General features: G+C 32.8%; 2 protein-coding genes across 4 annotated transcripts; both read right to left on the minus strand.

Annotated features, from left to right (window-relative positions):
* Positions 1-27: 27 nt before the first annotated feature.
* Positions 28-25,971, minus strand: LOC125057427 (epidermal growth factor receptor substrate 15-like 1). Of its 3 annotated transcripts, none has more exons than XM_047661112.1 (17): positions 25,909-25,971; positions 25,443-25,487; positions 25,006-25,140; positions 19,109-19,207; positions 18,391-18,540; positions 17,703-17,813; positions 17,180-17,401; positions 15,734-15,906; positions 14,687-14,849; positions 11,347-11,511; positions 10,887-10,976; positions 10,515-10,712; positions 9,569-9,724; positions 8,038-8,178; positions 6,914-7,003; positions 6,487-6,645; positions 28-2,862 (listed from the first exon to the last, which is right to left on the minus strand). In XM_047661112.1, the coding sequence occupies exons 1-17, from the start codon at positions 25,933-25,935 to the stop codon at positions 1,969-1,971; spliced, it is 3,018 nt and encodes a 1,005-aa protein (XP_047517068.1). In that variant the 5' UTR covers positions 25,936-25,971; the 3' UTR covers positions 28-1,968. The 3 variants fall into 3 exon arrangements, with proteins under 3 accessions (XP_047517068.1, XP_047517070.1, XP_047517069.1); XM_047661114.1 differs by having other exon boundaries at positions 2,847-2,957; positions 25,909-25,955; XM_047661113.1 differs by lacking the exon at positions 28-2,862 and adding an exon at positions 4,685-5,073 and having other exon boundaries at positions 25,909-25,955.
* Positions 25,965-27,997, minus strand: LOC125057430 (glutathione S-transferase E14-like). The gene is made up of 5 exons (XM_047661118.1): positions 27,720-27,997; positions 27,489-27,650; positions 27,180-27,380; positions 26,974-27,090; positions 25,965-26,772 (listed from the first exon to the last, which is right to left on the minus strand). Exons 1-5 carry the CDS (start codon positions 27,924-27,926, stop codon positions 26,569-26,571), a joined length of 891 nt encoding a protein of 296 aa, XP_047517074.1. The 5' UTR covers positions 27,927-27,997; the 3' UTR covers positions 25,965-26,568.
* Position 27,998: the final 1 nt, after the last annotated feature.

Here is a 27,998-nt window from a genome sequence, read left to right on the forward strand (position 1 = left end):
AAAGGAACAAAAGAAAACAAATAAAAATGTAATGCATGGACACCTCAGCGTTACCTTTATTATAATAATTATATCTATATTATATATAGCTTTTGATACACATATACACTTCAACGTCGAGAAATAATATATTAATTGCTATTATTGAAAGATTATAACAGACAAGGATCGATCGGGCCACGTGGATCTGAACATAAATTGTCTCGATAACATAATACCTGCAACTCTAAATAATACATCCACGCGGTCCGAATTCAAACAACAGCCTAAGAAAGAGATAACAATATTAGAATAGTACCCATAAACACGGTATTCAATAGTTACAAAGTTTACAATTATCCTAACAACTAGGCTTGCGGAGACACGTGCCCGATGTTCGTTTGGTCGTGTCCCGGCAAGCGTGCAGTACTAAAATAGTTATTGTACCAGACGGCTTACGGCTCGTGCGCACATAAGCGTGATCTACATAGCTAAGCTGTAGCCGAACGATTTCTAGGCATTTTTACTTTACGCACTTTAAATATTTGGTATCAACATTTTCTGTATTAAGGGATCTTTGAATACCCTTAGCACTACAAATTCGAGGAAGACGCCTAGAACTTGTTCAGCGACTACCATTCTGGTATGAAAAGACAACATTAACAAAGTGAACGCATCAACTCTTATCCACAGCTTACATTTAGCGAGATTAACGATTATATTGGGAGACTCGAGATTAACAACCGCTCATCTATGCGATATTTGTATATATTTTGCGTATTTTAAAGATATATCGAACCAATAGCTATGAATGATGATATCTCGTTTACTCGTATCTTTTTAGAAAGGGACAACCATCTGCCATGTTGTTAACTATGACTTCTACCATTTCTTTAAGCTCTATTGATTTCTGGTTTAAACATAAAACTCGGAAAGTAATTTATTGTCTTAAATATCTGATTAGCGTTTAATACTAATAGGAGATATACATAAACAAGACATCGGGTCATAAAATACGTCAAATATTTGTTTCAAAAACGCCCAACTTAAATTTCTCATACAAATATTCGAAGACGTATTATTTGGAACTCTCGTAAATATTTGATAAGTTAATATACAAAAATTAAAATCCAATAATTAATCGGTACCAAGATTTTTTACGATGATGATGGAAGATGAAAAAAATAACGCAGCTGGCCCTTTTCATTTAAGAAAAATCTAAATAAATTACCGCAATCATTCATTATCTTATAATAATTCCAAATTAAATACGTATTAATAAATCAGATAAACAAAAAAATTCGTATACCCCAGCCTCAAAATAAATCAAATTACGGTATATTAAAGGAAAATCTTCCAGAAAAGGATTACTTATACACTCAAAACGTTTTTGCTAATGTTTTTGTAACAAGCGCATTAACTTTTTACCCAAACGACTTAACTGGGATTCCTATTATAAAATTAATTAGACAAAGTACCATGTCAATAAAGACGCAATTTATACAATATTCATTATATACAAAACAATTATAATAAATGTGTCTCATATTATTTTGTTTCTCGTCAATAGGTTCATAATATCTAAAGGACGATTTAAACAAAATACAATCTGTTGGATACAATCCATCTAATCAATAAATAATTTTTACATGAAAACTACGCACGTAACTAATAATTGTAGTTGAAAAATATCTTTATATTCTAGCTACAACACGGACTTAAAGGCTACAACAGAATTAGGCCTAAAGAATATTACTTACATTAACCGGCCGTGACAATAAACAATATGACTAGTGGATCCTACATCTAAAGCCAAATACTGTGGAATGCATCTTGGATATATTTCCAACGTTTTATTCGTAAGGGTCCCAATCTAAGGCAAGATAAGTCCAAATCGTTGCACAACCGACCGCTCGACGGAACGGACCTCGGCCCTTCACCGAGCTGCAGCTACCGAAATCGAGGCCACCTCGAGGGCCCCCTTCGAGGTCACTTCTCTTGTCTGGATATGGCCAGGGCCAGCTGCAATTCAGCGTCTTCCTGCCGCCTCCTGGCTTCCACCTCGCTCTCCAGGCGCTTGGATTCGGCGGCCGCCCACGCCCATTGCTGCTCTTCGGTAGGAAGGTTATCCACACTTTTAGCCTCGTTCGACTTCTTCTTATCTTTCTGCTTCGTTCGGCCGATCCCACCAATCGTGTGGACGAGAGATTTAGCGTATTTCACTGGTTTGGGGGACTTCTCTTTCTTACTCGGTAAGGTGTTTGATGGCCACGTTTCGTTTAGATTTTTGTTTTTATCAGTCCCCCAATCGGTCGCCCAGTCATCTGTTTTAGCGGACCAATCATCGGTTTTGTTTGACCAATTGTCCGTTTTGTTCGACCTATTATCGGTTTTGTTTGACCAATTGTCGGTTTTGTTCGACCTATTATCGTTTTTGTTTGACCAATTATCGGTTTTGTTCGACCAATTATCGGTATTATTTTCCCAGTTATCAGATTTTGAATTCAGATTTGTGGAGGATGAAGACCAAGCATCCGGTTTGGGAGGGGCCGGTTTAGACCAGGCATCGTCGGCCGCCCAGCTATCGTTCGGCCAGGCCGCCCAGGAGTCATTATTAGTGGTGGGCTTCGAAAACGGGTCGTAGGCGACGGGAGGCGCCGATACTCGTCCGCTAATTCGCTCCGGCTTCGAGAAGGTTCCGTTTAAATTCGAAGAGGCAGAGAAGAAGTCGTCTTTCTCGAAACCCGGGACAGAAGTCGGGCGGCCGAACGGATCGGCTTTTTTGTCGTTGACGTCGGCGAAGGGGTCTTCGATGTTAAACGGGTCTTCGTAACGGTAGTCTTTGAAGGGGTCCTCGGTGAAGTCGATAGGTTTGCGTTCGGTCTGGGCGCAACAAAGTGTGAGTGAGAGAGGTGATAGGTGTGTGAAGGAGAGGGAAGGTGTGTACGCACATGTCGCCGTCGTCCGTCCGCTTAGCGCTGCAATGTGGGGACAAGCACACGAGCCGTGGTTAGCGTATGTTAGTGGACAAGTGTACAAATGGCGTGACGCACAAATTGCGTACATCGAGACATCGGCTTGAATCTATACACATCTTACAACTTGTCTTAACTCTAGGAGCATTGACATACAATTCAATTCTATAAGAAAGCGTTCAAGTATTAAGTCACGCAATGTTTGGAGATGTAACGCGTCAGTCAAATGTTTCTCTGTGCCCAATAGTAAAACGTTTTGTGACCACCCAGTGACTCTTTATACCTAAAAGTTACCATTATGTAGTGTAAAGTACTGGAAAGTCGAAAATAATATTAACAATAACGCGTAATTCAATCCCCGCCCCGCATCGTAACGTTTTACAATAGGACCCCCCCAAAATTCGTTACGTAACTTGAACGCTTTCTAAGTCAAAAAAGGACGATGTCACGATGTACAGAAATATTAAAGAAGAAATGTCATTTATATATAGAAAATATTATTAAATACATAAAATACAAAACTGGCAAGACAAGACAAATAAAGCAAGCTAGGTACGAACATGCATGAACATAATGTAACGCAAACAAATGCTTGTCCCAACAAAGCTGTAAAGCAAAACGTTTAAAACAAAAAGTCTACAAAACAAAATTGTGTTTTCAACTTTCATAACATGCGATTTCGACATGTGTGCACACTATTACGAGAATGGCATTTACAGAGAAAGTAAAATTATCGAAGTATCCGCAAATGACCGAAATACAAACGGAATAACATTATTTTGTATATTAGTGGTTTTTGTTAATGAAAAAAAGAAAGCTTTCAAAATATACCAGGCATAAACAAACATGAAATTGTACAACCTAACCAAAAATAACACTTATGGTCTAAGATCCGGCTGCAGGATTAGTGCACTCATCGGTTATTTGCTAAAAACCAAATTTTTATATATATTTATAATTAGGAGAATGTACAAAGGTGCGTAGGGGCACCCGTGATATTTAAAAACTTTATGTAAATTGCCGTGATGTAGACGATATTTTATTTAAATAACAAGTGGACGAAATGTTTTCCCATAAATCAAATCAAAATAATTAATAATACTAGCGGCCAAATTTTGATAGGCACCTTGGTAGATATACATTCTCCTAATTATAAATGCATACAAATTTGGTTTTTAGCAAATAACCTATGAGCGCACTAATCCTGCAGCCGGATCTCTTACTATTATTTTCTTTCTTTTCAAAGGTAATTATAGTTAAAGTAAGCAAATACTCTCATAACCAGTATCCAAGATAACTAGAGTTCAAGATCATTGTTAAAATTAACAACATTGTGTTACGTTTGTGGTGTATTTTTATTTTGATAAGATACTTACACCCAGTATGTTCGCATCTTTTAAGCTACGGTTTCCTAGAAAAGCGGTGCCGTTATTTAACGGCCGTAATGTAACGTTGGATGACGTCAGCCATACGTTATCTATAAATAACATCGGAGTAGATTTTCTAGAGAACGTTGAGTGTCACCGTAACGTCAAATAGTGGTGCTGTCATTTGCATGACGGCCGTCATAGCGGTGATAAACATTAGTTTAACGTTTTTCGCCTGTAGCGGTGCCCATATTTAATTAATACGATGAGTGGAAACGTGACTTGGACGAGCGAAAATGATTGTTTTTTGCGTTATGTTAAAAAGTAAAGACGGCCGTTATTAACAACCGTAAACTGGCGGCCGTTAGTTAACAGCACCGCTTTTTTAGGTAACCTAAGCTTTAGAGTCTGTGCGAAAAGAAAACCGTCGTTTTTGTCATGTTGGCAACACTGTTACGTCATTATAGCTACAGTAATTGTGATCTAGTATACATAAATTTACAACTGTTAATAATGTGATGCAAATGAAAAATATATTTGTTCGTATGACTGCCTCTTTTCTCTTTCCGCACAGACTCTAATAGATTGTATGTGACCAACATAAAAAGATAGATATAGCATATGAAAACTGATAAACGCAAAATGCTATTCCGTTGCTATATTCAAAGAAAGCACTTCACAAAATGCCATTCTCTTTTACAAAGTCGTGCAAAAACTCGGTCAAAGCTTACATACATTTAATTTTACTTTCTCTGCAGCGTAAAATATAGAAATAAAATTAGCTAAATCATTCGACACTAGTCTGATATGCAAATTAAAATCTGAAAATAAAATATAATTAAATAAAACACTAACTATGCCCTTGGATCATTGTCATCAAATCTTTATAAATGTAATTTAGATATATTTAGACTATCTATTTGTATGTTTTAAAATGTGTTAAAATAAATAAATAGGAATAATTTGAAAATTGTGGGATGCCCTGGAGGCTATTATTTTTGAAGTAATACTTCTTTAGGCGCGTTATGAAAAATTGATGAGAGTGAAATTTTACGATGCGCGCGCACCGTGACACAAAATTAACAGAATGAAATTGCCCACGGAAGATGCTACGGCATTGGACATAATTTAAAAACAATCGAATAATAATAGAATTTATGTTACACTTAATGTAAGAGAATAATAATAAATATTTATTTATTTAATTTTACAAATTTAAACTGAACTTTATTGACTATAATGACTCCTTTTCCAGTCTTTGATTATTTAATTAATTGTAATTAATTATTTACATGCAATCAAAAACTATTTTTAATAATGCCAAAGAAGTATAACTTCTTACGCGCGTACATAAGTACACGCACCCTTTTTATTCCTTATTTACTGTTTATGTCTTGTGTGGTATATAGTACCCGGCCATTTATAAGTCGCATCGTGCTTTAGAAAGAGATACTCGGCTAGAGTCTGACTAATGAAAGAAGATAATTGAATTATTTGAAAACTTTCGGATGGCAACACAGAATGTCATTGAATTTCTTAGGTTAGTATGATTAATTGTCTTGATACTTCAGGCAATTACTCATTTTTATTTCTATTATATATTTTTTCCGAATAGTTAACAGGTATAACAGCCTAAACTTTGTTTTATAGATTTTTTGGATTCTGATTTTGATTATTCCAAATAAAGTTGTGTTTATAATAAATATATTTTTAGTTTTCCATGCAATGCTACTCATTTTAAGTATCAATAGTAAAAGACTAAATACGTATAGTATTTAATTTCATAGAAATACAGTTACTATTCATGTAAAAAATAATAAAATAAAATCAAGTAAGTTTAATCCACAAAATATATCAAACTTTTAGTGTTTCGTGTGACAGAGATGACGCTCTACAAAGCGAGTATCTCTTTCTAAAGCACGATGCGACTTATAAATTGCCTGGTACTGTACGTATTTGTATTTTAATTAAATAAAATAAAGCTATATAACATTATTATTATTAAATAATGGGCTATTAGACCTTCCCATATAGAAAACTTTTAAATCACTTAGTGTTTTTTTAATTCTTTACTTTAGTTATGTATTAAAAACTCCATAAAGATCCAAGCGCAATTCTAATCACTTCACAATTAACATAGTCCTATACGAATAATTTTGACATACCTTGTGCGGGGGCATGGGGCGAGGGGGTGCCGGCCGCGGGGGCGGAGTCTTGTGCCGTTTAGCAGTGTTGCTAGCGTTGCTTGGGTTGCTAGTATTGCTAACATTTGAATTTCGCGTCGGAGCGTGCAACACTGCGAAGGGGTCAGATTCCCAGGCACCCTGTAATCAATGTATAATAATAAATTATTTTGGCACAATTTTTTACACAAAAATCCATTCACTGTTCACAATATAGTCAATCTCAACTCCGAGCGTCCAATAATCCCCAAAAATTGCGTGACGTAATACTGACGTACAAAATAGCGTTATAAAAATTTATAATTATTTGTAATCAAGTTACTCCATAACGCTTTTTAAAGCCATGTTTCAAACAACACTTTTTCATACTCTTAAATAGCCCATTACGCAAAATAACAACTGCACTCACATCATTTTGCTTGTTCGTCTCATTGCTCGCAAAGGAATCGCCTGCGAAAGGATCAGCAGAGCCGCCAAAGGGATCACTAGAGAAACCATCCTGAAGGAAATATTTAAAAAATTAACGGAATTCAAACAGCTGTCAATTGAAAAAGATACTGCGTTGGAAGCCTATAGCTCAAAAACTACTAAACCAATTTTGATGAACTTGGACTGTTGCTTGAGGTATTTCAGATATATTTAAATCGTCGATACCTTTATTTTCCGAGACAATTGTGGACAAACTTACTCACGAAATTTAGCAAAAGCCTACATAATTGAATTCCAACAAAATCCCAAACACAGGTCAAACTGATGATTTTTAAAATATAATTTTGTTCATCTGATGTAAGGTATTAATAACACTTGACATTAATAAAAATTAATACATTTGTCTATAGATTTAAGATTTAGACTGAAATTCTTGTCTATTGAGAATGATTGGGTCTGACTTTACGGCGGGATAGGTAGCCAAGACCCAAGTGGAAAGATTATGAGGAAGAACTCTTTCCTTTGGTGACAACGCATGAATTAACATTTAGTCAAACAAACGCTACATATAGGTATAAAGGCTGATTTACACAGGGTAAGTAGACAAGTCAGTCGCAGCGCCAATGTCGGCGACTTTAACTGTTTACATGAAGTAAGTAGTAGTGGTGCGTTTCTCACGATGAGCACACGTGTGTGAAGTCAGTGGGAAAAATGAATTCGCGAAAACAACTGAAACGACGATTTAATTATTTGTTGAAAAATTTATCAATTTTTCTGTTGAATGAGTTAATAGAAATGGTAGAAAATGAGATAACTAAAAACAATGACAATGGGTAAGAAAATGGATTGACGATAGAAACGAAACTGGTGGCTCTGCTTTGTTGCTGAAGCAATTGCGATTTGAAGATCCTGCGGAGTACAAACTGGCCATATAATTGCACCAGTTTTAAGGTTTCGTCTTCGCTAGTAGTAGGCAATGTTGTCTATGTGCAGAAAACAAACGAAATCTGAATGTGCGCCACTAGTTTTTTAAATGAAAAACTGGATTAATTTAGCTTCCTTTATGCATAATGTATAGTATTTTTATTAATAATTATTACTTACCTGCGCCGGTTTATTATTCGAGGGCGCAAATGGATCGTTAGAAGGAAGATTAGACGAAAAGGCGTCGTCCTTGAAGGGGTCAGAAGTGAAACCGGCAGAACCGTTCATTGTACTGAAGTCTGCCTTCGAGAATTCTTCATCCTGAAAAATTTAATATTTTATTTATTAAAATATATATTTATTATGGAACATAAGATACAGGTATCACTTATTCCACGTCCTTAAATTATTAATCCCTACTCATCGGCAAAGAAGACTGAGTGTGTAGGCCGAGAGAAAAAGCCGGCGTATTATTTGATTTTTAAGAATAAAAATATAGTTAAAAAAAGAAAACGTATTGAGACAGTTATTAAGAAGAAAAAATAATTTAAATGGAGAGAATTGTCCTCATTCGTTCACAAAAACATAAATATTTTTAAGTCAATGGGAATAAACACCTGTCGAAGTAGACATGAGGAGAAATTGGCCCTGCCAAAAATGAATCTGGAATTGTATAGGAATAACATTTTTTGTATGGCAATCAAGGTTTACAATAATTAATACCAAAAACAATAAAATATCTTTCAACTAGAGTTTTTAAAAATCGACTTAATGCACTACTTTTGGAAAAAAAAATTATTATTCTATAAATGATTATTTGCGTGAAACATTATAATTAAAATTATTTTGATAACGTATGATATGATATGTATGATACAAATAATATAAGAATTGACTAATTGATACGACTTATAATGTAAAAAATTCCTTTTAAGACAAATTTGCACGCCATTAAGTTGAAGAATCTGCGAACTTACGATTGTACCACCTTAACATATTTGTACCATATTCTTGCAATAAATTATTATTATTGAAAACATACAACAAAATATAGATTTACTATAAATGTATTTTTATACATATCAAACAATTATTATTTTACAGAATGAAAAACGGCTCAGCGAGCAAATGCTTGGGTCCTAAGGTTGATTATAAAAATATTTCTATGTCTACATCTTGACTATAAAAATCCGGAAAGCAGAAATGTATCTGATCATTGTGACATTATATGCATCCATAATTTCAGAAAATAAATAATAAAATAAAAAAGCATTTAATATCATGTTACAGTTGAAACATAAAAAAAAAAGTTTATGTTAAATATAAAGCAATATCATAAAAATTATAGCGATAAAAGAAATATTACAATATGTATATCATAATTCTAGTATTTTTACGAATAAAGTCCAAATTATTAGGTTTTTTAGGTCTTTTATTGTTAGTAGCACATAGTAGTTACAGGACAGCTCGAATCAGTATAAACACTCAGTCATCAGTACAAATACTGAACTATCTCATAGATCCCAGATATACAAATTAGGTTGTAAATCTTAAATATTTACACATAATACGAAAAAATAATATTAAATAGCAAATTACCAAAATGGTGCTATCAACAAGTCCAGTAATCTAACCAAAAAACTATTACCCATTTCTTCGTTATTGAAAAAAATAAATTAAATTTTATATAATTTGAAAATTTGAAAAGTACCTCGTCTTCCGAACCTCGCACCATCTGTTGCAGATGCTGCTTCGAGAACTGCGGTTGCAGGTTGAGCACGCTTACACCTGCGCCGGCATCGATCGCCTCTATTGCAGCTGTTAATGCCCTATGATGCTCCTCCAGGTGATTCAGTTTTAAATTCGCCTGGAACATATTTGTCAATATACAGGAACTATGTTCACGTTACAGGCTATATATTTACCCGACTTAAAAAAGGAGTGTCTTATTGCTTGGATAATATTGTGATGAGATTTTTTTATATCAACGTAAATTAAAAACATAATTTCAATATTTCGGTATTTTTTTGTTAAACTATACTAGTTTATGTATGCACGGTATTAATTAATCTATGTTTTATAATAGGGAGCCATGTTGGTCAAGTGGCTTCAGCGTGCGACTCCCATCCCTGAGGTCGGAGGTTCGATCCCCGGCTGTGCACTAATGGACTTTCTATGTGCGTATTTTACAATACTCAAACGGTGAAGGAAAACATCGTGAGGAAACCGGCTCACCGTAGACCCAAAAAGTCGACGGCGTGTGTCAGGCATTGGAGGCTGATTACCTACTTGCCTATTAGATTGACAAATTATCACATATACAGAAATCTGAGGCCCAGACCTAAAGAAGGTTGTATCTTGGCGCCAGATTCGCAGCTAAGTCTCGCTTAATTCCATAAACTTTGTGTAGACATGTCCAAGTGTGTCCAAGTGAATGTCACTTATGGACTTTGAGATGCCGTAAGCCTCATGTCTAAGTGTAAAGAAAAATTATCAGCAAAACATCGGATTAGGTTCGATCCGATAAAAACCGATCAGCCCACAACCAAATATATTCAGCTCCGGATAATCCATCAAAATCACGAAGAATTAGAAAGAGAGAGAGGACTATTACTCCTGTAAGTAAAAACTTTTTTTTTATATGATATAATCTTAACCTGGCTGACAGCGAGCACGGAACTGGTGAGCTGAGCGCTGAGCTTCTCGGCTTCGAGCTGCGCTTGCGCCGTCTCATCTTGAAGGCTCCTCTCTTTCTCCTTGAGGGTGTTGGCAGCAGCACGCCTCGCCGCCACTTCAGCCTCCGTCTCCGCTGCTGCCGCCTCTTGCGCTGACACTTGACTTCGTAGTTTTTCCACCTTGTACAAAAGATAAATTGTTTCTTCTAAAATAAATATCAGTTATGTATTGAATGATGTCAAATCTAATTTAGATATAAAAAAAGATAATTATTCATTTGTTAACTTACTGAAGGAGTTCATTTAATTTTTTATATTTTAATTTTTATTATAATAATAATAAGTAAAAAATACCTGTGACTTCAAATCGTTGAGCCTTTTCTGGGCTTCACCTTTTTGGTTTTCCAACTGTTTCAAAGTAGCTGTTAAAGTGTCCAATTCACTCTGAAAATCAATAATGAAACTGAAAATCGTTTACATCTAGGCCAAACTTGTGTAGATGAAATCGTAGTATGGCTAACCGTTTTATAAAATGGTCAACTAAACCTGGCTATAGATAGATTTTCTTTTTTTAATTTTTACTCAGTAAGTATGTCTATGTAAGTTGTAATCTGCTGCTTACAGATTACAAGCTTAACAAAATATAAGGTTTTACTTACGACATAACTTTTTATTATTAGTGTAATATTATGCACAGCTGAAGGGATTTTGGACGTTTTAAGAGATGTAGTTATATGTAATAAAAAAAAGAAGTCGACAAATTTTGACGTTAGTTAGTCGTTAAATTGAGTGACGTCACACAGAGTTAACATACCTGTAAGCTATCCGCCTCGCCAGTTTTAACCGTCAGCTCTTTCTGCTTATTTGCGACTTCTGCTTCGAGGGAAAGTCTTTCTCTCGCTAATGAGTCTACGTCACGAGCTATGGCGTCCATTTCTGGCGTCGGCTGCGGGCCAAGGGACACTGGTTCAGGGATCGGCTGGAAAATTTAAAACATTGGGTCAGAATAATGAAAAATTAAATGGCTTTCAATATTATTTTCATATTATTCAGACATTCGTGGAGTCCTACAGCTCAGAAACGACTTACTGTAAAATAAATAAAAAAAGAGTGTGTGTACTTATGTACACGCGTTAGAAGTTATACTTCATTGGCGTATGGAAAAAATTAATAATAAATTATTATTAGTAAATACTATCACCGTCGTATATGAAATTGATTTAATAAAAACACCAAAATAATATTTATTTATTCACACCGTTTAATTGTACTGTTACGAAACACGTGTTCTAAATATAAAAATACTAGAATATACAACTTGAACATAGTTATTACCGATTTCCATGTCACCTAGAACTAACTTTACGATGTAGAATTTAGGTGTCGGTTTGCGCGTGCATCGTAAAAATTCACTCTCATCATTTTTCTCCATCACGCCAAAAGAAGTATAACTTCAAAAATGGAACAAAATATGGCCGAAAGCTTTCATTATGTTCAAATATTCAGTAATATTTTTCTTTTAGTTTAAATTCCTTTGGACACATCGATTCATTGGATAAATTTTAAAAATAATCAAAAAAGTATAAGAACTCACCATTATATATAATGTATATACGAAATTATTATACTAAAACCCACTATAAAACTATTGAATACATTTTTAAAACAACAATCCCCAACAAATAACTATATAATAAAGGTAATACATAATTGTAATAATCAATTTAAAGTCGACACCGTTCACCGACCTTAGATAACCTTGGTTATATACGGTGCCACCTAGTACGAATTTAATTGTGTTTAAATTTCAGTGAATATCGCATTTTATATGTACTACTATGAAAACTTTTTATCTATCGTTGCTCTAGACTTAAACGTCTACAATCTCTAGGCATTCTCATTATGTATATAATATTAAAAAATTATGTATAAATAAAAAAAACTAATCCATAGGCATACAACCGAAAAAGGAATTGTTTAGGAGGTAAGACTATTTTTATTCTCCGACATACATGTTTGACCCTAGACATGAGACATAGAAAATAAATTACAATAGTAGTTCATGCAACTGTCATATAATAGAGGTTATTAAAACATCAAACATCAAGAGTTTCAAAATAAGATTACACGAGTGTATATAGGTTTCCAAGTCAATAAAGTCTTGGTAACATTTGTCGTACGCTTTTCTTGATTTTTCTGACAAAACACTATTCGTCAGTTTCGTAACTGTTTCTAGAATGTCAGGTGGAGTTAAATTTTCATCGGTATCGTCGGTGTTGCTTGACATTTATGCTACTAAAGTTTTATCCAACAAAATATTACTCAAATTCGTATGTACGGAATAGCGCCAAAATGGAAAAAGTCTGTTATTGGTCTATTGGCTCGGAACCAGCGCGTTGCGCTCACCACAGATTATGTGTGCTTAAATTGAATTGAAACCTCCTTTGTCGGGACACATTGTACTTTAATAATTAAAATATTATTTCAAAGCATTGTTTTGTTAGGAGAATAATGCTTTAATTTATTTTTTTATTTTCTTAAAGAAGTATGTAAATATAATATGCCAATAAAAGTCTGTATTTCATTTCATAATTAGAATATTACTGAATGAGATTATATAAATGTAATTATAGAACTAATTCAACAATATAATATCATTTAATTTAAATTATTTAAACATTTTGTGCATGTTCTCTTAAAACGATACCTAACATGATTGTAACGTTTTATTCGACATGAACTCATAATGGGCGTGGACCCACAGGTAACAATAATTAAAAACTTGATATAAAGAAAAGTGATAACAACATACAATGTAATAATTAAAACTTTTGTTTTCTTCAAACTATAATAAAAATGGCATATAAGTCGCTTTGCTTTACATCTCCCATATAAACACTGTGCATAAAATGCCTTTATCACGAAAACTATCAAGATATATGACCGTGTGTATGTGTTATACACACGGTCATATATCTTGTTCAATTCCTATTTAATATTAAAAGAATTTTATATTTTTAATTCTAAATAACATTAACATACCGATTGTTATGTTAATTTATATAATTTTTTTGAGTCAGAATGTTCGTTCCCATACTCCTTCGAAACGGCTCGACCGATTGTTATGAAATTTATTATTCATATTCAGTAAGTCTGAGAATCGGAGAACGTCTATTTTTCATCCCCCTAAATGTTAAGGGTGGTCCCTTAAATTTTTATTTTTAATTTTTAGACAAAACTTTTTGTTTTTATTTTATGATACAGCATACAAAAATACAGGTAACCCTTAATTGTCACCTCTCTACGATCAATCCTTATTTTTTATTTATTTATTTATGCTTTATTACCTTATTCACAAACATACACATAACAATAATAAAAAAGCCGGTTATAAAGGTTATAAGGCAACGGGCGGCCTTATCGCTAAGAAGCGATTTCTTCCAGGCAACCCTAATGTGGAACAATGAAAAAGAAACATCTACAGAGGGTAGAGTACAAGATTTTTATTTATTGTAGTAGATAGTTATTTTTTGAACCAAAAAAAAAAAACCTTGAAATAATATACATGACAAAACGACGTTTGCCGGGTCAGCTAGTGTTAATTTATTAATTAGAAGCGCAAACCAAATATTTGCAATCATCGCACACTTGAAGCCAAAATGAGCCTTTTAGTTTTTCCCACACTCATAAATTGTAATATAACATTCTCGTTGCCGATAATGTCCAATAGGTCGACTACACTTATATTATTTATAGGTAAGAGATGTGTGTGTGTTAAGTCAAGTTAGTTTTTTTTAATCCATCATCGAGACCCTACCTACCCCTTATTTTATGTTTGCTTTATAACTAAACTAACTAAAACGTTTCAAATTATTAAAGTCAACTGGCAAGACAACTGTCACTTAATTTTAATAAACTTCGAGATTTTCAGCGTACTCAATTACACGTTGTAAATGTCCCACTAATGGCTATAGGCCTCCTCTCTTAGGCGAGACGGAATGGTCTGTAGTCCCCACGCTAGCCCAGTGCGTATTGGAGACTTCACATTCATCCATAGAACATAATATATCTTGGGTCGGGGGCCCGTGGCATTTTGCCAGCCCTATTGTTACGCCACTGCATAGCATAGTTTACTTCTAAGCGTATTTGTATACCTGTATAGCAGGAACGGGTGGAGCCATAGTAGCAGCGGGAATCAAATCGGGCGGCAACACTGCGGGAGGCGGTGTTCCCTGCAACGAGCGTTGCACCAGACACATCGCCGCCGCAAACTGGGCCCGGGACAACTTGCCCGAGCTCGAGGTGTCGCATAGAGCCCTGGAAATAGAGTTTATAGTTAGAAAATTCATATAGGTAACAAAATGTACACTTATGAACGTCAAAAAATAAATATATAGGAAATACTTCAAATTTTACATTTACTGCCAGTATTCAAATCAAGGGCGTAAAACGGAAGAGAAGATCTCTCCGCCACTCTTTTTAATCGCCAAGTTTTTTTACACAACGTTTGTAAGGAGCTGTAACCATTACACCATGTTCCATATTATGACATCTTAAGTAATAAATAATAATAAAATAAATTAAAAACAAACATTTGTCCTCTATCAGCTGGAGGCATGGTGAAATAGAAGCACGCACTTACATTCTCGTGGGAACAACACGCAAATACATAGTGGAAATAACTAACATCACCGCATACACGAATTCAAGTCCGACTAGTCACCACAACTGACATAGAGCTATAATTAAATAAGTACGGAACAAATCACAGCAGTGTTGGCCTAGTGGCTTCAGCGTGCGACTCTCATCCCTGAGATCGTAGGTTCGATAGCCGGCTGTGCACCAATGGACTTTCTTTCTATGTGCGCATTTAACATTTGCTCGAACGGTGAAGGAAAACATCGTGAGGAAACCGACATGTCTTAGACCTAAAAAGTCGACGGCGTGTGTTAGGCACTGGAGGCTGATCACCTACTTGCCTATTAGATTGACAAATGATCATGAAACAGATACAGAAATTTAAAGCCACTGAATTTTTTATATTCAGATATTTTTTTTTAAATTTTAACCTATTTATCGCTTTATCAAATAAATAATAAAAATAAAACTTTATTCATGACAAAATTACTAATAATTAATAACTAGATTACAACTATTCCGTGGTATATGCTTAAAGATAGTAAACTTAGCTAGAACATTACCATATATGCGCAAGAGTGGTTTGCGGCAATCCAGTCTCGAGCAGTACGTGTCGGATCTCAGCTCCGGACACGAATCCGTCGCGGTCCGTGTCCAATGACGTGAACTGCGTGTCGTACTTCACGCGATCGCTTGACGATATCCACTGAGAGGACGCCGGAGTCGATGCCGGCGGCTGAATTATTAAATAATATGTAAATCGAAAATTAAGCGATTAAAAGAAAACACTTTTTTACCGGGTTGAACTTATGTATTGTTATAAACTTATAATTATTTTACATAATAAATAATAAACCCCAAGATAAACAATACGCGAAAATAGAGGACACCGTGAGTCATTTCAGCCAATACCCTCCATCTTTTAGTCGATACCAACTCCGGGGAAATAAATACAGTTAATACAACTTTTTCTACAGCTGTGATACTTTTTGACATTCAACACCTTCTGTCTTCAGTCACCGTGACCGCGCACGCTGTAAAGCACGCGTAACGTCGAAAAAAAAATTAATTATGTAAAATAATTATAAGTTTATAACAATACATAAGTTCAATCCGGTAAAAAAGTGATTTCATTAAATGTGTAAAAGTTATGTAAATAAAAGACAATACAATCAAGCGATTGCCGTTATCACTTAGGTTTTAAAAGCTGGCAACACACTTGCGAGCCTTCTGTCAAAGTATTATCGCTTAACATCAAGTGACCCTCGTAACAAAATAAACCGGAGGGAGTCTGTCTGCTTAAAAACACGAGAATTATTATATATATATAATATCGACTTTTATTACTTAGTTATTATATGTCCAGCATTTGCAGTTCCAATATCTTTAAGAGCATATTTTTCTCCATTTTTGCATCATCATTGATAAGAAGATTATAGTGTTATATTACATATACTCTGATTTTTAATTGTGTAGAATTCTGACAAGTGTTGCTACTAAAAAAGTTCTCCATCGAATATAGTAGATGCCACTGATTATTTTGCTTTATATTACTGAATAACTAGAGAGAATAACCGTTAATACTATATAACTATTTCTTTGTACACTGGCTGAATTCACAAGAGTTGCTTCCTATTTTATTCGTTATAAGATTTAGGTATATAAATATATATTTTTTTTAATGTTTATTATCTAGTAATTGGTGTGGGTATAAATATTGTGTCGTTCTATCCAATAAGTAATTACTGTAAAGATAGAATAACGATATGGAATAAATAAATAAATAATATAAAGAAATAAATAAAATACTGGAGAAAAGAAAATATCTTTTTTAATATCGTATAGAGATGATTTCAAACTGTATTATAAAATAATACTGAGAATTGCACTGTTTCAAGAAAAGTTCGCATTTGTCTCCTTTCATCACAGCGTAAACACCATTTGACAGAAAGGGATAAAAAGTTAGAAGAGAGACTTTATAATAAAATAAATAAACATTTCATACTCACACTAGACAAGTCGAGCAGTCCATCGAACAGGTCTGTATTCTGGGTAGGGGGCTGTGGCCGAGGGGGCGCCCTGGGCTGTGGCGAGGGAGGCCTCGATGGGGGCCGGGAGGGGGGTCTTGAAGGGGGGCGTGATGGAGGCCGAGGGGGCCGAGCGCGGAGTTCAGGGGGCAGAGTGGTGGGGACCGCGTGCTTCTCGAGCGCCTTGTACACTAGGTGCATCGCCTGCAGGATATTGTATTACAAATAAATAACATTTTTGTAATGTTGTTCAATTCTAGAGCAGTGCCAATGCCAAGCAATAAACTATTTTCGGAATTTAAAGTACTTGAAATGTCAATATCAATAACTCCCGTATGTCAAAAACGTATTAGTATTGACACATGGAAGTCATACTTAGCGCTAAGTTTCTTAATATTGTGACATGATTTAAATGTGTTCATTCTTACAGTTGTAGCATTGTTCCAGCCTCTATATTCGGCTGAAAAAAAGGGAAAATTCGAATTTAAAAATTAATGTAACTTACCACAATGAACTCATGTCTATCGAGCATCCCATCTTTATCCTGGTCAGCGAGATCCCATATCTTGCCTAAAGTGTCCAAGGGAAGCTTCGATTCCATCAACACTCCCTTCACCTGTGCCAAAAAGCAGGTTCCATTTATTAGCATTCTAGTTAGAGTTTAATTTCCAAGAGACTCGCACACACCACAATTTAAAAAAAAAAATTTAAATCGTGCAACGGTAGGCCCTACCGCTACTATAGATCTGGCAACCCTAGGTTTATTCATGTTTAGGTTATACAAAGTTGCCAGCTAAAATAATGAACTAATGTATAAATAATGTGGGTACTGTATTACCCATTTTTTTCTAAGGATTTAGTGTATCTCTTATTTTGTTATTTCATTTTGAATTTAAAATATGCTATGTTATTTATTAAAAATACTAAAGAAAAGGTTTTATATTTTCGTTCTATATATTCATAAATTAATCTCCAGATTACAGAACAAACTTCTTGACTTCTACTGAAGCGCCCATTGGATATGGAGTTTAACCTGAGGATTTTAAGCCATCCTAATTCCTTGGTTCGATTAATGGCAATTGCTAGTCGACGTATCGGTTAGGGCTTTTCAAGAAGAGACCTTATACGGTAATTAGTAAAATTACCTACACTTGTTTAGGATTAAAACATTTTTTATACTGAAAGTACCTTACCTTATTACCAGCAATAAATCCATTATTGGGCTGTAGCGAGTCAAATAGCTGACTGTATTTCTCTCTTTCTGCTGGCTTTATGCTCCAATCGCTCAGCGGCATCGCTGGCATTGGACTAACACTCGGTGGTGGGACTTTAGGAAGCTCACCCTGAAGGAATTATTATAATAAACAAAAAATATCTTCATAAAAAATACAAATAGCTGTAACTACTTCAACACTCAGGATATAGAGTCTGGTTAATGAAAGAAGATAACGAAAAAATGCGGCAAATTAAAAAAAAATAGTATGGTATCCCTAAAAGTTTGATATATTTTGTGGATTAAAATTACTTGATTTTATTTTACTATTTTTTACATTGATAGTAACTGTATTTCTATTAAATTAAATACTATACGTATTTAGTCTTTTACTATTGATACTTAAAATGACTAGCATTGCATGGAAAACTAAAACTATATTTATTATAAAACACAACTTTATTCGGAATAATCAAATCCTGCAAAAGAAACGAAATATTCTATCAAATAAAACAAAGTTTAGTTAACTATTCGGAAAAATATATAATAGAAATAAAAATGAGTAATTGCATGAAGTATCAAGACAATAAATTATACTAACCTAAGAAATTCAATGACATTCTGTGTTGCCATCCGAAAGTTTTCAAATAATTCAATTATCTTCTTTCATTAGCCAGACTATATCAAGTTATACTCACAACTTTAGGTGGCGGTGCCTCTGAGTGTATGTTGCTCATATTTATATCTTTCCCTGCCTGCGCCAGCGCAACCAGCTTCAACGCTACGAATAACCCTGCCTGAAAATTATTTTAACACAATAAATGTATGTCTTTTTTTTATTTATTGAGAAAGATTTACAGCTTATTACGAACTTACGCACTAAATACAATGTTCTTTTACACCATTAAATAAATCTTTACAAATAGTTAAGTCCTAATAATATTAACTTGATTGGTAACAATAAAATGATTTTATTCAATTGTACAAATATATATCAAAGAAAGTAATAAACTAAGTAAAAATTGGTTAAGTAACACTTAATAGTTTAGTATAACTTATACACATATAAAAACTTATGATTCACTATTTATTCCACTGAGGAGCTCTCCTTGCCGACACCACACTTGAGGCGAATAGGTCAATATCACAAGTTAAACTCGCCGCCCTAACCATAAAGCTGTTCCCTCTGTAATTGGTGTTAACTTCACTGTCATACTACATATTCCCTAAGACCTTGTAGTATTCAGTTCTTACTCTATCCAATAGCAGAAGAGAAGAAGAAGGCGTGAAGTGGCTTAAAACCTAAGGCAAGTCAGCGATCGTCATCGAATAAGGTAATGCCTAAAAAGCTGTATCAGCCGACACTATGACGAATTATTCCGTTTATTATTAACTGTATCTCACCAAAAACTGAACCTTAATGTTAGTATTCAGAAACCTTGTATATAAATTGTCAATAAAGCTAATCTCCTCTGTGATAAGCATTTTTAGATTGTAAATGCAGTTATAGTTAATCAGTTTTTAAAAAAACCCGTTTATGTAGCTCGCCGACAGATTACGTATTCGTTAGGTTATCGTGAATAAAGAGACGCAAACCAATTTGATTTTTACACGCTTTATATTAGCTTCACCTGTATGTATGTATTTTGACCCACTTTTAACGGACAGATTTAATTCAAACTTTGCGCACCTGTCAAAGATCGATGACAATGCAATAATCCCAAAAAAAAAAAATACATAGTTTAAAAAAAATAAAAAACACGCTTTTAAAGCACATGAAACTAAAAAGTGAAAAATAATTCCTAATTTAGGCTGAAAATGGTAATGAACAAAAAATACTGATTTTATTGTGAAAAAGCGTGGGTTGCTCGATAGACGAAAAATATGGCACAAAGCGCCCCACGCTTTTTCACAATAAAACCAGTATTTTTAGTTTTTTTTAACTATTATTTATTTTAATTTTCAGTACTTCTAGTCTAGTCGACAAGTTGAAAATGGAACAAAATAGAGATACTACTCTTAAAATTATGTGCGATAGCTCATTGGATCCGGAATGACGTCTAGAAAAATGTGCTAAAAGCGTGTATTAGCACATAAAAAATTGCAAAAGTTATAGACAATTAAAGATGAATAAAAAATGGCATTTAGTTTTTTGCCAATATTTAATAAACTATTAATATTTAAGAAATTTCAAATAAAGATTCTGAAAGAGGAGGAAATTTCCAATAAAAAACTCCTGACTCCCGGAACTCTATCTCCATTATTTATAATGTTAATTTAACGCTGAAAATAGGTCTGCGGGTGACATTTTTAGGATTCGCGCGTGGCGTCAAAAGCGACTACGGCACATTAATTAATTTATTTAAGGTATTGAATATTTTTTTTTAAATTTGAAAAAATTATGGTGTGTTTTGAACACTATAATTAATTTATTCCCGTTGAAAATTTTACTTAAAGTTAATTTTTCAACAAGTTAAATAATTGTTAACTAACGAAATTTTCTCGAACGACCGTCTTAATTGTAAGTGAAAAAAAATGTTTTAATAATGGTCGTAAAAATATTTCGCTTCGTAGAGCCTTTCTTACATACATACTTAACAAGATCGTGAAAAAAATTTTTTGAAATTTTTTTGATTATCATGAATATTACTTTTATTTAAAATTATTTTTTTTTTTTTTCTATACTTTGTTATATATGGTTGTTTTTGTTAATTTTAGAAGTTTTAGAAAAAAAAATAAAAGAAAGTTGAATATTTGTTTATAACAACTTGGTAAGTTAATAAACAATAGAATTGTTGATTAAAAAAAAAATTTTTTCTGTTACTTTATAGAGGACTATCAATTATGATTTTTAGAAAAAAAAAATTTCTTAACTAATTATTTAAACAATAGAAAATTTAAAAAAAACGATTATAAACAATTGAAAATTGTTATTAAGGAAAATTTTTATTTTAAAAAATCATAAAATTTTTAATGTAATAAAGTTGTGTTAAATTTTTTTTTAAAAACATTGATTTAATCAATCTGTTTAAAAAAAATTTATCCACAAATGGCGGGATTTTTTTTTTTTGCAAATCAATAAATATCTTGTATTAATAAAAAAACGATTATATGATGATTTAGAAAAAAAAATTTTTTTTTAACAACATTACATGGATTTTTAAGTTTTTGTTTAAGTAAAAAAATTGTTATAAACAAAGTATAAATATTTTTTTAACTTTTATGGCACGATCTTGTTAAGTATGTATGTAAGAAAGGCTCTACGAAGCGAAATATTTTTACGACCATTATTAAAACATTTTTTTTCACTTACAATTAAGACGGTCGTTCGAGAAAATTTCGTTAGTTAACAATTATTTAACTTGTTGAAAAATTAACTTTAAGTAAAATTTTCAACGGGAATAAATTAATTATAGTGTTCAAAACACACCATAATTTTTTCAAATTTAAAAAAAAATATTCAATACCTTAAATAAATTAATTAATGTGCCGTAGTCGCTTTTGACGCCACGCGCGAATCCTAAAAATGTCACCCGCAGACCTATTTTCACATTATAAATAATGGAGATAGAGTTCCGGGAGTCAGGAGTTTTTTATTGGAAATTTCCTCCTCTTTCAGAATCTTTATTTGAAATTTCTTAAATATTAATAGTTTATTAAATATTGGCAAAAAACTAAATGCCATTTTTTTTTCATCTTTAATTGTCTATAACTTTTGCAATTTTTTATGTGCTAATACACGCTTTTAGCACATTTTTCTAGACGTCATTCCGGATCCAATGAGCTATCGCACATAATTTTAAGAGTAGTATCTCTATTTTGTTCCATTTTCAACTTGTCGACTAGACTATTCATATTCATATTGATAACGAACAATATAAAAAAATCGAAAGGACGAGCTAAATAAATTCATACTTAAGCCCTAAAGACTTCGAGGTCGATACAATCACAGATCCCTTACAGTCCTTGATACTATCCTGACAAATATACCACGTTACAATCAATACCTAACCTTGTATTACTTAATACGACCTTGAATATAAAACTTAAAAAAAACGAACCAAGTTTTCATCGTGGCGTTTAGCACGTAATTTCAATTTCTTTGCAGGCATTTTTTGTCGTTCCACATAGAGCGTCGATCACTACTACCAAAAGATTTTAGATATGGTGATGTTTACTATTTTTTATATTCAAATGATATGTAAACAAACATATCTTTAACGTCACACCTTAATACGATCGAGGTCTTTCATATTAAATCGTTACAGTTTTCTACGAACAAATTTTAGGAAGAGAATTAGTTTTATCTTTCAAAATATGCCACAGGGCCAAAAAAAAATTAAATCCGTTGGTTTAATTGTATATATTTGTAAATCTAATAAGATCTACAAAAGTTATTTGGATTATGTAGTCATATGTTGAGCAGTGTTGGCCTAGTGGCAGCAGCGTGCGACTCCCATACCTGAGGTCCTAGGTTCGATCCCCGGCTGTGCAACAATGGACTTTCTATGTGCGCATTTAACATTTGCTCGAACGGTGAAGGAAAAACATCGTGAGGAAACGGACATGTCTTAGACCCAAAAAGTCGACGGTGTGTGTCAGACACTGGAGGCTGATCGCCTACTTGCCTATTAGATTTAAAAATGATCATGAAACAGATTCAGAAATCTGAGGCCAAGACCTAAAGAGGTTGTAGCGCCTAGCGCCACTAATTTATTTTCTTTTTTATACATATGTCTACATCTATTTTTATATACGTTAGTTAACGTCTGCGTATTAAAGTAAAGTACGTAATAAAAGCCATGTTGTAGTATCCACATTAATCTCAAACGATCGGAGAAAACCTACAATTCATCGGCAATCCGAATTATATTTACTTACAGCAATGCAATCCAAGTATTCCTTAAATTAACAGACTATCGATACACAAATTAAATGCCAAATTAACTTTCAAAAAAAAATTAATTAATTTAAAACCGACACAAGTGAGTCGCTTCTAGATAACATATCAAAAGTGTGTACCAGTGTAACAGGCACATCGCTTCAATTATAGTAATTATTACTATCATTCACACCCACCCACATGTCACATTATAAAGAGGAAATACTTATATTTTTGAATTCTATGTTCATAACAAATAAACGGAAAAATTACTGATTTCAATCCGCTTTCAAAAATACTTTCACCCTAAGAATGGTACTTTATTCCCGAAAAACATACATTTGAGCTGGGACACCTTTTTATTAAGGTCTATAAAATGGTATAAGTTTTCAATTCTTCAGTGACAAATTTGTGTTATCACAAGTGGCAACATTTAAAGATATTTGAACAATATACCTATAGTTGTGTATATATTTTGTATAATTAAGTTGGGACAAACTAAATGTTGCCAATAACTGAGTACTTACACTATAATGACTAGACTACTAGGAATGCTCTCTGGATACTATAATATGCCTTTGATATCTAGAATTGTTTGTTTAGTAATATATACAGTATACTTATATATATTTCAGTTATTATAAGAGGTAGAGATGGCTAAATAAGATAAATACAAGGTAATGTAATCCACTCACAATTAAAGTCAAACATCAAAATGAAATTAACTTTTTTTTCATCTCTTAATTTATTTACTTTTTCTATTCATATCGAAAATGTTGCTTATCTTTTGAGGACTTCAATCTTATCTTCACACAACTTACTGAAGATGATATTGAAGGTTTAGTTCAATATCTCACACAATCTTCACGATGACTTAAAATGTATGGATTTTTGTTCAATGCAATAACCTCATTAATATTATATTTGGGCCTAGGCCAACTTATATTTGGCCACAAAAACTTCTGGGTACTTAAGTATTTTACTTGTTTAATTTTTCCTGAAGGTCAAAAGCTCCTCCCTTTTAATTTTATACCAACTAAGCAGCTCTCACAAATTTAAATTTAATAATTTGGGTAATAGACATTAAACCCATTAACTTTGTTTATTTATACACATATCAATATCTACTAACTACTTAACCAGTTTAATCAGCATAACATAATTCAAAAATCAAAATGCCTTAATTAATTCTTGATTTAATTAAGTTACAATTTCATTATAATTTTAAAACATTTCTTGAATCCAAGTCCTTTAGTAGCTCAATATTAGCAGAGGTTTTATTGCATAATAGCACTATAGGGTTTTAGGCTCAGTAAAAATAAATTATTGTTTCAAATTGGACTATTCAGAAAAACCAATACAGCATTGTGAATACAAGAATAAGAATCCATAATATAAACCTCAATAGAAAAATTAAAATAACCTTCAAATATAAACCTGAATTATATCTAATACAAATACTGAGAAAAACATATTTGCCAGATTCAGTACTGATAAGATATGTTTTAGAAGTCAACAAACATAAGCAAAAAGAATTTAAAATACATTAAAACCATGTTTAAGCTTTGTAAGAGATATGTGATTCTGATATTATTAATAAGTAATGATTGAAATCACCAAGACTGAGCTCATATTTTTTAATTAACATTTTTCTATCAATATGTTACTCAACTAAACAAGCTTAAATAGAAATTAGAGTGAAAGAAGACTCACTTTATCCAAATATCCTTTGCCATTAGGATCAGAGAGATCCCAAATCTTGCTAAGTACCACATCGCTGAGTCGTGACTTCTTGAGGAATCTAGCTGCATCAAGTGCTTGTATTGCCCCAGTGCCATTAGGGTCTACCTATTATCAATACTTTAGTTATAGATGTAAGAAGTCACAATTAGAATTATGGACAGACTTATATTAAAGCTTAATGATGTTAAACCAAATATATATAATAAAAACAGGCTCTTTTATTTGGGTTTTAAGTGTATTTTATTATTAAAATAAGTGAGGAATTTGTGGATGAGTTAATTTCATAAGAAACATATCAGCATATGTTTACAATAATCCTACAATGAATAAGATATTCAGAATGTTAGAAATCAAACTTTAAATAAAAATAAATAGCAAGTCCATAAAATCTAAGATTAGTTACTTACTTGGTGATAATAGGCCTCATATATAGAACTGTGGGTCCCTGCCACCTGGAATGGTTTAGTCAACATAATGTAGAGTAAAATTCAAAATCTTATTAGTTTCAAAGGACTAATGGGTGTGACATATCTACACAAATCGTGACATTTATAGTAAGATTATAGTCTTAAGTAATTTGGGGATTTTATTTAATAAACTCATTCTTCCTTCATATATTATATCACCGCCAGCCACTTCACTTAATTATTACAATAAATATATACTGATACGGTTAACCGATTAATTTTCAGATCTAACTTGAGCGTAATCTGTCAAGGGTTCGCGACACTTCGATACCGCAAATTTTTAGTATGATTAAACTCTAAGTATATTCAATCTAATCAAATAGTAGACACGCGTATCAAATAAATTTTCACGCACATAAATACAACAATATCACACAACTAATAATTTTATTCGAATAAATTCTACCTGAGTAGGAGAAGGCAAGGAAGCCATTTTTTACATCTCCCTGTCGAGTGTCGACCAATCAATAGACTCCATGGACTAAAGAATTGAGTGTTTACAGTTCCTTTAAATAAAGTAGTGATTACACATCTTCTTGCAGTTTTTGGTGATGGCAATTATTTCATATTCGATGCTTCGATTATGTTTGCTGAATGAAATATCGTCATATAATATGATATAACCGACAAAAGATCGCATACTGTCGTACTTTACATTAATATACCTTATAATCCTAGCTCATGCAAAAATATATTCTACGAATATTTTGGTAAGAAATAAAACGCCAAAACTTATAATGTTAGCGTGGTTTCATTTACAAATATGAAATTAATTATACCACAAAAGATACGTAACCACCTCTTGTACTCATTTAAAATATATTTTTAACCAAATTTTCCTAAGCAGCGATTGCCACTCAAAACAACTTTTAATTTTATACTGTTAATGCCAGAAAAAATCAACATTATTCAACAAATATTTAGCTTTCTATAGGTGCGATCAGGCTTGTTTTGAAGCCACTAATGTAAATCATAGATACGTACATTTTAATACTTTAACGCATAAGTTATTTAATTTTGACAAAATAGATTACAAATTAAAACCACACACATTTAAATTTTGTTCTTAAGTGGGTACAATAATGTTTGTTGGTTTATACAACTCAACGTAATATTTTAGTCTCGCTAATCCACGTTTATTAATATCAATACATTGTAATTTCTCAAATTCGTTTAACCAAGACTTAATCTTTTTGTGGTGATCTAAAAGTGGTAGTATTTCAAGCAGCGAAGATATAGTCTGCATAACACAGAGATCACATAGGTACATCTGAAAAACATATGATAATTTATAGTTATGCGGCTTCACTAGTCTGTCTAACAAGTTCTTTGAATACGTTTGCTAAACTTGGATATAAAGACCAATCATAGTTGCTAGAGAAGCGGAAAAATAATTAAATTTAATTAATTAATTTGACAGAACCTTAAAATAAAATAAAAAATATAATCACTATTTATTCTTTTTACATACCTTATCACAAGTTAACCAAGTATTTGCATTCAACTTTGATTCTATATAATCAAGAGCGTTATACCATTCCTCAATTTTGGACTTCGCTACAGGCCACTTTCCAGCGAAATAACTGGACTAAAAAAAAATATTCATTCAGGCTATTTTATGAGCTAGATTTCGTAATTCATCTTAAGTCTTATTTAAAGTCTATTTATTATACTTACCATAATTTCACTGTCCAATCGAAACAGTGTACCAGAGTTAAAAAATAGTAATTCGTTGACCTTTGCTTGTGAAAAAATATTATCTTTTGGATACAGCTCCTGACTTGTTACTTGCTGGCATAAATATATGGCTGCAGCATGGCTGTCGAGAATTGCGTTATCGTCCACGATTAACGTTGGTACTTTTTGTAGATTATTTATCTTGAAAAAAAATAATATTAAAAGAATAAAGAAATGTATTACAAAAATAACCATACAAAGAATATACATTATACGAGTGATATAAAAACAACAGTAACAAGGACTTACTTTTGCATAAGATATATCTTTATGTTCTCCTGCAAATAAATTGATTTTCCGTATATCTAATTCAATATTTAATAAATATGCTGTCATCATTACAAATCGCGCAGGCGGAGAAGCTTCATCGACATATAGAATGGGCATGGGTTTTTTCTCCATGAATAATTTCTACAAACACAAAAACGAATTAATTTTTATACAATAATTTCCAACATAATACGTATTAAGTATTCGTACGTTATGATTTTTACAATTCAAATGTCTTAAATACTGCAACTTTGCATGGTATTTACTGATGTTATTTGTTAGGAACGACACCATTTTATAGAAGCGTGATATTAAACTACCTAGCATCAGGTTACTGAATGGAACCGTAGCATTGTTTCGCTGAATAAACATTACATGGTCCCAAGCAAGAATTGAATTGCAAAAGAAAAAAAGCATATGAAAATCGATTTTGAATAAAACATTCTGTCTGCAAAAGTACTCTTTATATTATAGTCACAAACTATTAAT

Source organism: Pieris napi, chromosome 16 (genome assembly GCF_905475465.1).
Source record: "Pieris napi chromosome 16, ilPieNapi1.2, whole genome shotgun sequence".
NCBI lineage: Eukaryota > Metazoa > Arthropoda > Insecta > Lepidoptera > Pieridae > Pieris > Pieris napi.